The sequence below is a fragment of the Myripristis murdjan genome, chromosome 16 (genome assembly GCF_902150065.1).
Source record: "Myripristis murdjan chromosome 16, fMyrMur1.1, whole genome shotgun sequence".
NCBI classification, from domain to species: Eukaryota; Metazoa; Chordata; class Actinopteri; order Holocentriformes; family Holocentridae; genus Myripristis; species Myripristis murdjan.
Window position 1 is genome coordinate 11248824 of NC_043995.1, and position 13677 is coordinate 11262500.

Consider the following 13677-nt stretch of genomic DNA (forward strand, 5'->3'; position numbering starts at 1 on the left):
TTGAGCTGCTGGACGTGAAACATTCAAACCTGAGATATGATTCTGCTGTAATATCCAACTTCCAGCGACACTTCAAGGTGTATGTATAATGTCACTGGGAAACAATATAATGTCTGTGACTACCATGTGTTATACAAATAACACAAAACTATACAAAAGGATACACCCATTGCTTGATGAGAGGTCCTATGTCTTTGCCGGAGACATTGGAGATGGATTTGAGAAAGCCATGAGTCGAGACAAGCATCTGGCTCCACATGTGACTCTGGTACTTCTGAGAGGAAGCTGTACTGGCCAGGCTGAGGAGCTTGTTGAAAACCTAAAAGAGGGGAGCCCAGAGGACACCACAAAAACAAATGAAAAGACTGAACCATTTTTCTCTCTCTTTTTTTATATTTTGAACCACCCCCTCATTTAGTGTGTGGTTAACCAAAACCAGTTCTAAATGGTTATATAAGCCAAAGAGAAGGGAAGAGGATCCTGGTCGTGTCTTGCCTGCAACATGAACTCCATGCTGATCCGATTTTCTATCAGTCTCATCACGAGGTGAGCCTTACACTGGAACATTTTGTAATATTCCCATGACAGTGTGTGGGGGTGCTTGATGGAGAAGTGGAGGTGTGGTGTTGGACTGTGGAGACAAGAAAAATAAATAGTTGTCATCTCAAAGTGAAGAAATCCTAGGCCTCACCAGCAAAGATGGCCTGCAGCTCGACAGCATTACCTTCAACAAGGAACGTGATGATAGCTTCTGATATACAGACAACCAGCATGCTATGGATAAACATGTAAAACCTGTGTTGCAGTGAGGAATGCTGACAATACTATGGAGGCACTTGTGAGTCATCATTTCTCTAATCTTCTCTAATCTTCATTTCATCTGCAGGTACAATAAAAAACGTTGAAGTAAGATTTCAACATTTAAACACATTTTGGCAGCCTCTCTATCACTTCCTCCCTCCCTACAACCAGCATGCTAACCTCATCCCCGCTGCAGATTTAAGAGTTACGAGCCAAACTGTTGACAACATCGTCATTTATACCCACAGTTACAGTTCAGCCGTGAACAGGCAGCACGCAGCGCTCAGTGCTGGTATAATCCGGGAAAATGTTCTGTGTGTGGCCATGCAAATCCCTCTCTCTCTCCAATAAACACACGCAAACATCAGCAAGTCTCCAAAGTAACTGTAGCAATAATCTCGCAAGCCAGCCTGCTCTCACCATAGGATAAAAGTGTTTAGCCAAGTTGTTGACGAGGAGCGAGCCGCCGCTGACAACGTATTGATGTGATTAGTTTAAAATTCTCCGGGGCCTCGCCAGGATGTGATTTATGGCAAACAGAGAGTGTGGAGCCAGCCAGCACGTTATTTGGCTACAATGAATAACAATGCTTACTATTACACCCTCCTCTCCTGCAATTAAGGCTGTACAGAGGTATATGGAGTATATCCAGCTCTTGTGCTGGGGCATGTGGTGTATATTGTACAAAGCCAGTTTTGAGGGTATGTGCCCAAATACTGGGAGGTTTGGGATTCAATTACTGTCGCAAAACTAAAGAAAAAATAAGACCTCATGTGGCTGTGGCTTATAATCAGCAATACAATGGATGAAAAAGCAAAGATGCTCCATACCATAAAAGCAGGAAACATGAATCATCTCAGCTAAAGCATGGCGTACAGAACCATTTTCAGATAGCTTAATTACAAAGATTTCTTCACTGACTGATGCTACTGACAACCTCATGGTGTGCCGCTAAAACACTGAAACCTGTGGGGATGAGGACTTATTTTACTTAGCGGCTCATCATCTGCTGCAGACTAACAGTGCCACAGCGAGGTCGTGCTCAGGCAATCGACTTTCTGTGGTCCACCATCACTAACACCCTCAACTGGGACAAGATTATATTTTGCCTCAGAAAGCACAACAAATGATACTGGACCTACTTCAATGAACAAAGCTCACAGTCTGACATACAGGGCCGGGTGACATGGACAAAATCAAACATCATAATAACTTTGACTGAATACCCCAAAACTCACACTGTGAAGATATTGTTGGGGATGACTACCAGTGACTTCATAAGACATTTATTTACAAGTGATTTTTGATAAACAGTTATTAGTAAGCTGGATATGATGACCAAGCAGGTAGAGGTAATTAACAGAACAGCCTAACACGCTCGTAAAATTGTATCCCCTCACTGTAATGCATCATTTAAAACCAGGAAAAGACAACACTCTGTCAAATCGCAATATTAGGATATCCAAAATCCCAATCCCAGTCTTGTATTATCAAACAGGTTGGTGGGCTTTGTCATTCTCTTTGCCTCTCTCCCTTGCACTGAGCCAAAATGAATTAGTTTTCTCACTTGTCCTTCTCTTTGCCCCCGCTGAACGTTGGATGCAGGAGAACCCCGCCAGTCTTCAGCTCATATTCCACAATCTTGTCCAGCTCCTGGAGAAAAACAGGGAACAATGGAGAAATGAGAAAATTTATTTTAAATAATAGTAATTACAATAGTAATAATAGCAATTATTTGCAAAAAAAGCTTAACTTGAAACAAATCTGAACAGATTGCATTAAGCTGCAAAGGTGCCTCATTTAGTGCCCTCTTGGCTCTTCCATCTTCAAAATCTGACATAAAACTCCCTCCCTATGATCAGTCTTTTACTATCAAACTTTATAAAGCAAATACCATTTAATGTCTTTGGACAGTAAAACACTGACACTTGTACCTCTTTGATCCAGTGTCGGTACTCATTGACTCCAAACGTCTTCTTCAGGTAGAGTCCAAAGATGTAGCCTGAGATTCCCTTCAGCACCCACTCGTCAGCCCTTCATGACACATGACGACATGTATCAATCAATCAGTCAATCAAGTGATCAGGGATTCCATTCACATTGATCAATTCAAAAAGCAGGTTTTGTTCAAAATTCAAATAACCATGAGCTTCTGGCATTAGAACGTTCACATGTCCAACCTGTTTAGAAATAATTGAGAATGAATGTGCTAACATTAGCAAATGAATTTCAGTTTCCATTTACATTTTGGACTGAATGAGCTCAAAGTGAATTAACTCCAGCCCTGCAGTCATTCTCCCAGGACCCTCTCCAGCATGTGATTTACGGCAAACAGGGAGTGTGAAGCCACTTAAAAATTTGGCTATAATGAAGAACACCGCTCACAATTCCTCCACTTTCTCCAGCAGTGAGGTGTAGAGCACATGCACCTATATGGAGTGTATCTGTCTCATTCTCTTTGGCATATGGCATATACAGGACCAAGTCGCTGGCCTAGCTGTGAGAATGCCTGTCATGATACTGGGATGCATGTGAAAAGATTTCCTGTTGGATAGGTTTTAATTTTTCTGACCTTCCCTCTTCCCACTGGAATCTTTCAGTTCCTTAATTCAGTTCCTTGCCTCGGCCAACAAAACTGGAAAGCTACTTTGTTTTCATCCCATTTGCTCTTTTTGCCTGTGTCTGTGTCAGATCTGATTAATTTTCCATATCAACTGGCCAAAGGGGGCATGACGGTAGGCATGGTGCAGGTGTGTGGCTCATCACTGAAGGGCAAATAGCTTCCATATGACTTTATGTAATAACACAAAACTTTGTGGAAAGGCTGGTCATGAGGCAAGAAGGAATCGATTCTTTGACAGGCCAGAGGCGGACACAGCAAGACTCTCAAAAAAGGCCTGTAACTTCCAAATGGTTCACATAACACCATAGCATACAGTAGATAAGAGCAGGCAAACACACTGGACCCCTTATTGGTCCAATCAAGTAAAAATAGGGCAATTGGAGAACTTATTTCTGCTTTAGGCATGATCGCCCAGCTAATTCTTCCAATTTTACAGTGGCAAGCCAGCTCTAATGGCCAAATATAATGCTGACTGGCATTGTGACAGTCAGCTTAAATACTTCAAAAGTAGCATCTCCTTGTGACAGAAACCAAGTTGGTAATAGGGCATGGAAGAAGTAGTTTTGATGATAATCCAACATGGTTAACTTGCATATCAAGGCAACTGCATAGTGCCAAAGGAGGTGTATGCACTCTACTAGGTGGCATCTAGTTCTGGGGAACTTTTTCAAAGCATCTGAGGCTGAGTTTCTATTGCCTCATTACTATGTTAAAATGAGTTTTCCTTGAGGGTTTTTTTTTTCGTGGAAGGAACATGACATGGCAAACCCAACAGTCTTTACTTTATCAGCCTGGATTTATTGGCTCATAAAAACAAGAAACAATATACTTCATTCAACCTTGGTGGTTTCACCGCTTTAAGTTGAACTGAATCCAGCCTGGCTGAAGTAGCAAAGATGATTTCATCAGTGCATCTGTAATAATGGGCATTATCAAGTGAAGTAAGCACTTTCTACAAAGACTCAAGCCATAATTGGACCACTATTTGCTCTACTACTGGTTTTGGCTATGAATGACGTTATGGATGATCTTGGGTACTGAAGTTCCCTCAGATGTTCAAAATTTCCTAACTCCTTCTAAAAAATGACTTCATATTCAGACTTGGAAATGGCTGCAATGTTCAACACTTCACACACAGTAAAACTGTGTCTTTAATATGATAGGTTTGCAGCATGGAGAAAAGAAAAAAATGAAGAAATCATAAGCAGATCATATCTTTATATCAACATACATTCACATAAAGAAAATTTTATCTATCCTCTATTTAACTGGCCTACCTACCTATTTAATAGGTAGAGATAACACTGGTCCAGTGTCTTGTTTTTCTTATTTTCCTTGCCGACACTATCTTTAGCAAACAAAAGACAGTTTTATACAGCTTTTCTTGCTCCTTGTCTTTTAGATGTCTGACAAGCTGCTGAGTCCAGTCTGTCTTCAATTACAGGGCCCAGTTAGAGCTCAACTCTGATTAATTGTTAACAGGTGACGCCACGCTTTGCTAAAATCAAAGAGATCTGACTTTCCCGGGGTACTTTTCTTACACAACACCAGCTCAACAACATACACAAGCCAAACAAATGGTACAGAAAGGCCAAGGGCCCCACATCTGTGTGATGTGTGTTTAGAAATCATATGGAGAGGAGAGGAGAGGAGAGAAGAGAAGAGAAGAGGAGAGGAGAGGAGAGGAGAGGAGAGGAGAGGAGAGGAGAGGAGAGGAGAGAGGAGAGGTTCATTTTTTGTGGAGGATCAAAGGCTTAGACACCTTTGGTGAAATCCAGACGTTTGTCTCTACAGTTCTAGCAGAACTAAAGAGCGTTAAAGTCCTACTGAGACGCCTCCTGGCTCAAGCAAGCCCAAGGTCATGTATCACTCACTCTCTCACACACACTACATCGGCAAAGCTGCCAGACAGGAATACAGTGATCCATCACGCTGGCACATACAGTCAGTCAGGCCAGTGTTGACCCAACTTCTGACTCCAAGCACTGATGAAATACGCTAGCTCTGTTGTAAATCTCTCATCACCAGCCGTATATGCACAGATCTCACAGTTAAATGTTACCACACTTCTCAAAGACGAGAGTGCATTGGACAGGAATTGCAGACAGCCTCAGCCCCATTGAACACTGCTGGTAAGTACGTTAGTGCAATTCCAAAACAATAATGACAGCATTTTTCCATGATATAAAAATCTGGCAACAGCAGTCTGATCTCTGCATTGTTAAGAAGTAGTCACATTCATAACACATTTTCAGCCATTACACTGAATAAACCAGGTTTAGTTTTGGAAAACACTGTTATCAATTTCAAAAGGGGGCTGTTTGCGTCCTGAAGTTGAGTTTATTGACATTTAAGATTTTCCCCCCATAAGGTATAGTTCCACATTCAGTCTCTCAGAGCCGAATGTTACCATATGAAATACTGTGCTGTGGATAACAACTCAAGACTGTGATAGGGTGGCTCTTAATGTGTGCCAGTTACTACATTGTTTTATTTTAACAGTGTGTTTGTGTGTGTCTTGTGAATGTCTTGGTGAGCCTCACCAAGACATTCGGGAGATGAAACAGCCAAAGAACTGCTGTGCCAGGGCCTGGGCTAGACAACGCCGAGTGAGCGGGGTCTGGTCAATGATCATCGCACTGTGGAGCAGGTTGGTGCTGGAAGAGAGAGCAAGGGTGAAATAGGAGAGCAACACAATGGAGAGAGAAAGAGATTGGAGTGGAAACTAGTGAAAAGTAGGTGTCAAGCTCGCCACCTACTTTGCCTGTGAAGCTGAACAATTTAACAACTTAAAATATACTTAATATGTCAAAGTGTCAAGTATGTCACTTGCACAATTTCCAAGACAGAAAGAAAGAAAGTAAAAGGGAGACAGAGCTGGAAATTAAGCAAGAGCACAAGAGAGACACACTGGCTCATCTTCTCATATTCAGACCTTAATTGAACCTACGCTGTTCAAGCAAGGCCACCATTCAACACTTAAACTAGGAATTCTAACAAAGAAAAAACACAAATGAGACAGATTTTATCTGTGTACAGTGGTGCATAGTGTAAAGAGTTATTGGAATGTCAAAGTTGGTTTGTACCATCTCTTACAGTCTGCCACATGGCATCCATGTGTTTAGCACAAGCAAAAAAACAACACAAACTGAAACCCCCTCAACTGATCAAAATAATAATTACTGCTTCAGTCTGTCCAGCCATTAAGACTTATATGGTAACTGGGGTACTATTTACAGCTGACTAATGAAATCAGTCACTGATGCATCATATCTAGAATGTCATGCAAAACACATCATTGGCTCTTTTCTTTTCTTTTTTTTTTGAAGTTACATTTTAAACTTGGAATCTATGTTTCATGACTCCTGTTTAGCTAAGGCTACTTTTAAAACTTTAAAGCTTGAAATTTTTTGCTTAACAAACTTTTATGTTCAATCACTAAACCTCAGAATATTCCCGATTCATACCCAACCACAACACAAAACCTCTCTCATCAATCACTGCTGCATTTATGTGCTTAAAAGTACAGTAATATATGTATAATAATTAACTGGCAGGTAGAAGGACCACAACTACAGCACCACTGATCAAAGTATGGTGGTCACTCTAACAACACCACTGCTATGACACATATCTGTATTTGCCTCTAAATTAAAAGCTAGTCACTGAAGATGAATCAGAGTTGACAGCTGCAACAGCAATTTTCAGTTTAAAGGTGCAATAAATAATAAAAAAAAATGTTGCTGCTCAAAATAACCACTATTTTGGCAGATGCATGGCCTGTGCTCTTTTTCACCTAAGACACCTACTTATCCTGTTCACACACACACACACACAGATTTCCTTGTGCCTACCTGAAAATGCTCATGGAAGCGTAGGAGGACACCTGTACATAGGCCTCATCCACAAACACAGTCTTGAAGCAGGAATAAGGGTAGCGGCATGTTAGGATTTCCTCATAGAACTCAAAAATCTCATGCAGGTAGGACATGGAGTGTTTGAGCAGAGGCAGCAGCTGGGGCAGGCAGAAATGAGTCACCTGGGAAAGGACAGAACCAAGATGATAACAGTTATTTATATGCAGATATACCTGGACCTTACAGAGTGAAAATAATCAAATTTAATAGGCAACAAAAATGTGTGATTCATTTGTCAAGTATAAATAAAAAAAGAGAAACACTTCTGGAGACATTTTTGACATCCTATTAACAGCTATGTAACCTTCACCTGTTTGAAAAATGTGTTTATTCGCTCTCCACTGAGATCACAACAGAAATTACACTGTCTGTAACCTCTGTCTTACAAGCTTGATGACACCAAAAATGAAAATTTAGTTACAGTCATCATAACAAAATATCATCATGAATGTCTCCTGTGATAACAGGTGTCTGTAAAGTTGAACTGTATTTTGCTGCAGAGAGTAAACTTAAGTAACAGTAAACTTAAAGTGGAGTATGGGGTTGGGATGTCCCAAAATAAAGCTGTGGAAGATATGAATACCTGGTGTGGGCAGGCAGTGAGTTTCAGACAGTTAAAGTGTTAAATTTTGTTGACTGCAACACTTGATAGATCTGTTTGCCACAGTTATCCTTTTAAAATACACTTACCAGTGGCAATAAGGGAAACCTGAACTTGAACATTTTCATCTGGTGATTGGGGACACCTAGTGTTCCTTACTAGAAAATAAATTCTCAACAAATGACTTGCCAAACTTCAGAGATACACAGGACACTACATCTCTGTTTCAGTAGCTACCCCAAACAGTAAAGTTTGAACTAAGTTATGTTTTCACCCCTGTCTGTCTGTGTGTCTGTCTGTCAGCAAGGTGTCTATAAAAGATTTTGTTGAAATGACTGACTGGACTGTCAGCTCTTCATCTAAAGATCAGTTGGTCAAAATTTGGTGGCGATCCAGAGCAATATTTTTCAGCAATGTTTTTAGAACCTGGAAGGCACCTCTGAACAAACAAACTTTATATATTTTAAATGGTGTGTCTTACAGATAACAGCACAGGAGAACCACTCCTATAAGTGTGCGTACCACACTATGAATTTTTACTATAAACAACATAGCTTCTGATGGTTGCTCATGATTACATGTTTTTTCAAAAGGCTTAAAATCAATATACACACCACAAATTGGTACAGAGTTATGTTAACAGGTGCTGTTTGTCGGTACCTCATCTATATGCAGCAACTTCATGATTTAAGCTTTCCACTGCTCACTACAAACCCACCTCATGCATGTAGGGATCTACAAGAACTTCAAAGGGCCCCACAGCCAGGGAGATGTTGGGTGCAGCGGTGGGGATAGGGAGGACGTAGTGAAACGTCTTCTTCCTCATGTCATGGGTGTAGATGGTCTCCACCAGGTCCCCACAGGACACTGCCACCATGGACGCGTCCACTGTGAACTCTAGCTTCCACGTGCACAGCTCTGAGTAGGAGTCAACGCACGGGAACCAGAACCTTGGGGAGTGAAACACTTTTGTGAGCTTAGAGCACAGGCACAGAGAATAAATGCAAGAGTATTGCAATTAATGTATGGCTGTCTGATAGTTAGTTAAGAAAGATAAACCAAGACCTATGGAGAATTCAGCTGTGACTATAGTAAGCTTAGAGCATGAAAAAGAGACAACCTGTTTAAGAGCTGAGTGGTATAATGCTCCAAAATCCAAGTTCATAGATCGCAATCCAAATGTCCACAGACATTACAAGATGACAAAGAAATCTGGTGCTGAGCATATAGAGAGGGAGGCTGGAGATAAAGCCCATAAAGATATCAGGCCTTCATTATGTTGCATTTTGGACATAATTAGCACTGAGGACGTAACAAGACTGAAGAATGATACTGAGTGCATCTCCTTCTGTGGCAAAACCCTACTTAGATGGGTAGGCTGGTAAGAGGGGTGCAATATTGCAAAAAAAAAAAAAAAAAAAAAAAAACCTTGCCTAGCGTAGCTCCAATGGCAAGCCAGTAAATGCAACAAACCTGGAAATGTTATTTAACTGGCATTCACCCTTGACATGACAGTTAATAAGAATGTATTCTTAATTCACTTGACTAAATCAGGATAATTACAAATATTTCCCAGACCTGGTGGAGTTCTGGTATCCAAAGGAGAACACATGAGCTCCTCTCTCTGCCATGCTGCCCTCAACATCAGGAACAACAAAGTGGAGACCCCCTTTGGGCTGGTCCAAGGAAAACTCAATGTACACCTTTAACACCTTCAAATCTGGAGACACAACAAGACACGGTGATGGTAGTTTATGACAAAGGACAGCATGGAAATATATTACGATGGCACTCGGATAAAAGACTTGTACAGAACAGGGAATGGAGCAACCAGTAAACACAAGAAAAGTAAGGATTTATTTGGGTAATCAAATAAAAAATGTAACAAAGATGGAAAAAAGGTTTGAGAATAGTACATGGATACACAAAAGAATGGCGATATTTATTATTAGACAATCTCAAAGTGGAGCTTCTTTGAGCTAGTCCATGGAAACCACAGATGCTGTCAGGACCGTCATTCTGTACATACAGTGTGCTCTTACCGTCTCCTTGTTTCCAGAGTTCAGAGGGAACTTTGATAACCAGCTCCCCGTGTCCTGCATCAGGATCCACAGCACTCACTGCTGCTGTGTAGGCACTGGAGAAATAGTTGAGGTTTCTCCTACAATTCACATGTGCGAACACCAGAAAAAAAGTACAGGTTGACTCTCAGCACACATTTATTTCTGCTGGGCAGGTGTGAAAAGCAGCTCAGACAAAGTTTTTGTGTCAAACTACAAATCCACTAATCAATCAAGATGCCCCCACCATAAAACATTTCTATTAAGTAAATTCATGGCTAACAGAGAATTAATAATGGCTTGCAGAATATGGCAGAAGTGAAACGTTTTTATTGGTTTTCACCTTGGACCGGACCTTGCTTGGTTTGTTGTTTGATATAATAACAAAATTATATTGTTTCCTACTGTCCCTCTTTTCATTTTATCTGTCCAAATATTATGCAATGGTACAACTTCCATCAAGTAGAAATTAGTCATTTTAAATGCAAAAACTTTAATAGATTAGGTGCATAATAGAAATTCAGTCATCTGGATAACCTACAACAGGTGATATGTCATGGCCTAATTCCATGTCAGAGTTTTACTCAGCTACCGGCGTTTGTTAAAACACAACCAAAATTCACACACAAGTAAACCCACTGACATAACTGTGAGCTGACATGTTGATTCTGTCACATGGATTCACAAAGCTTTCAGGAAGTATAGATGGCAATACTGAATCAGCAAAATTATGAAGAAGTTCTATTATTTACTGGCAAGAAGGCTGATCTGATTCAACCAACCTAACGGGACAAAACAGAGGATTGACTCACTGTTTGGACTCATGATGGCACACCTCCAGCGTGGGGTCATTGTAGATGAACGGGGCCTCGAGCTCATTGACTCGGACCCTGTAGATGCGACACTGTTTACTGTTGAGTTTGATTCTGTTCAGGTTGACCACTGTGGGGAAAATGGTCAGCTCCACATAGCCCTACAGCAAGAGAAAGAGAGCGTAAGTGGCCAGCGTTTATCTTTGTCATGATTTTGGCATCGATATCTGTGTTTTTCCATTTGGATCATGGCTCCCAGGTGAGCTGCATGACGAGTCATTCCAAGTCCCTGCAATATATTGAATAGCAGTATTACAACAAAGTAGGGCTATTTAAGCTGATATAATATCCTCAAAATGTAAAGCCAGAATCATGATAATTATTAGTGAAAAAAAGGGTATCAGGGAGAAAACAGTTTCTCATGGCGTTTGTAATTAACTCCTGCAGAAAGTCAGAATAAGTCAATGAACAGACAGCATACATAAGGGGTTAAATTAACCTCATAACTGCTGTAACACTGCTCAAAAATAAATAAATAAATAAATAAATAAATGAATGAATAAATAAAAGTGTGGCTTAGCAAGTAATGTTAAGTATTGTGGGCATTTATGTAAGTTTCTGTTGTTCTGTTGAGAGAACAATATTGCTGTTTGTAACACTGTAGAAGTAAACTGTGCCTTAAGACATTTCATCATAAAGAAGAGTGTAAAAGTTGGGACCTGACGTTGCTGAACATGTGATCTGCTCCTGAACGTACGTGCTAGAAAAATAGACAACAGCTGGGACCTGTGGATGAACTGTATGTCCCATCTCATGTATGAGACATGTACTGTTGTGCTGCCTTAGGATATAGGATGTTTATTCCTATGGAAAGAAGGAATTTCCGGACTAATAGCCTAGTTGTTGCCCCAATCAGATGCTTCACAAGGAAAATGCCTTGTAAAAGTGACTGCTTAATGTTTGAAATGTTTGTGTCTGTGTAGAAGAACCCTGCATTTCCTTAGCTTGACTGAGAAGTGCATTTCATTGTCTGAGGTGTACTTCTCTCATGCTGCAGGTAGAAGAAGATATTCTCCCTAACATCTACACTGACTTGATTTTTCTGAGCTATTCCAAATTTCCCCACAGTTGCAGGGTGCTATGGCCATCAATCACAAGCATTCACCAAGTAGCTATACTGATTACTTCACTTCAAATGCTAGTTTTCATTGCATGCTTACATAAATGACAATATTACGGCTATTATCTAAATAAATTAGTATGAGTGACGGGCGTTAGTTAGTCTACTGTAGTTATTGTACTCACAATGACAGATTTCCTCTGGAAGTTTATGTTGTTGATGCACACCACCTGGTGGGTCGTAAAAGCATTGACAAAAGCATGATGTTAGCATGCGACGTAAATCAAGAATATAAACTACACCACATTTATTCAGTGAGAATTCATGTCCTTTGACTGTTTTCCAACATTAGAACAAATATGTCCAACTTTATGCTAGGTGGTGCCATTAAATATGGCTAGACAGCAATTCATTCATCTGTCTAAGATCAAAAAAATCAAGCGGGATACTTATAATTTAAAAGGGCGAGGGCTCTCAAATCCTTTATCCTTCTTCCTGTTCATCTTCGCCTGGTGTTATTTTACTTTGAACATGCTAACATCAACTTGCAGCACGAGTGAATGGTGTTTTGACGGAAATTCAGCACTCTACAACCAAATAACCAGTCCGAAAATGAGTAAAAAGGCGACTCTGTTGTATTGCATAACTAGATAAACACTGATTGTGTACAATGTGATGGGACACAGCACTTAAACGCAGCGAACCGGGCTGTATTAATGTTTGGATGAAGGAGAGCGGAGGGTCTGTCTTGTGTCCCCCGGAACTGTTGTGCGGTGCTTTTTAAGCGCAGAAACAGTGAAGTTATCCATGCATGGATTCAGCTACGACCCACAACCGGCTTCACACGCAAGAACTTAAATCCATCTGTTGGTTATTGTTGTCGTTGAGCATCAAAACATCCAAATATATCCTCTCGATCCAGCTGCTCACACATATGTGATCGCGCTTCCACTGCGTTCAGCCATTTTGTCGGTAACCTTTCACCTCCCGCGTCAATGGTTTAAAAAAATATAGGTCGAAAAGTTTCTGTACAAAAAAGTAATGGTTGTCAGCGTTTCTGCAATTGCTCAGAAATAGTTCATATACAAATGTTCAGAAAAAATAAATGCTTAAAAATTAAAATTATTTCTGGACGATATACCCCTGGGCGGGGCCAATGCCGGGTGGGCGTGGTCAAGCGCCGCCAACATGGAGCCAGCTTCCTGTTGTGGTGAAATAGCACCATCTTCTGGAGATCCATGAAAGTTAAGAAAGACAAAAAAGCAGAAAAGATTAATTGGATGCATTCTATGCTCTCGTGTGATTATAAATTTGGAGTTAAACACTAATGCCGAGTTATTTGACAGTTTAAAACAGTAACATGTTTACAAAAGACATTGAAATTTGATAAGGTTCCTCAAAGCTTGTGTTTCTTTTGTCCATTAGTCTCAAGCAGAATGATCCACAATTAAAAATTAATTAAAAATGAAAACAATTAGACTGTGCAGGCGTTTCTTCCACTAATCTAAAGCATCAGAGTTATTACATCCCTGCAGGAGATGTGCCATGAAGGGTTTACATTTCATACTCCACTTTAATTTATAGTACCTCTGGCATCCATACTATATACTATATTTGGTTCAGATATGTGTGCATACAGTGCTTAAAACAAATTTTCCTAGTGATCCACTCTGTCATGGGTGGACCTCCACCCACAGCCTGGATAAGGGGATGATGAAGCAATCTCTATGAGCTCCTGACCCT

At 40.5% G+C, this 13677-nt stretch overlaps 1 protein-coding gene across 1 annotated transcript in view; it reads right to left on the minus strand.

Moving 5' to 3' along the window:
- The window catches only part of taf2 (TAF2 RNA polymerase II, TATA box binding protein (TBP)-associated factor), a 31637-nt gene extending 18746 nt beyond the window's left edge, over positions 1-12891 (minus strand). Inside the window, exons 1-12 of the mRNA XM_030072354.1 lie at positions 12388-12891; positions 12120-12174; positions 10815-10975; positions 9985-10103; positions 9521-9662; positions 8661-8892; positions 7279-7463; positions 5968-6081; positions 2736-2835; positions 2369-2454; positions 496-631; positions 165-319 (exon numbers count right to left, since the gene is read on the minus strand). Of these exons, the coding sequence (XP_029928214.1) occupies positions 165-319; positions 496-631; positions 2369-2454; positions 2736-2835; positions 5968-6081; positions 7279-7463; positions 8661-8892; positions 9521-9662; positions 9985-10103; positions 10815-10975; positions 12120-12174; positions 12388-12437 (1535 nt within the window). The 5' untranslated portion in view covers positions 12438-12891. The remainder of the gene's footprint in view (positions 1-164; positions 320-495; positions 632-2368; positions 2455-2735; positions 2836-5967; positions 6082-7278; positions 7464-8660; positions 8893-9520; positions 9663-9984; positions 10104-10814; positions 10976-12119; positions 12175-12387) is intronic.
- Between the last annotated feature and the right edge of the window lie 786 nt (positions 12892-13677).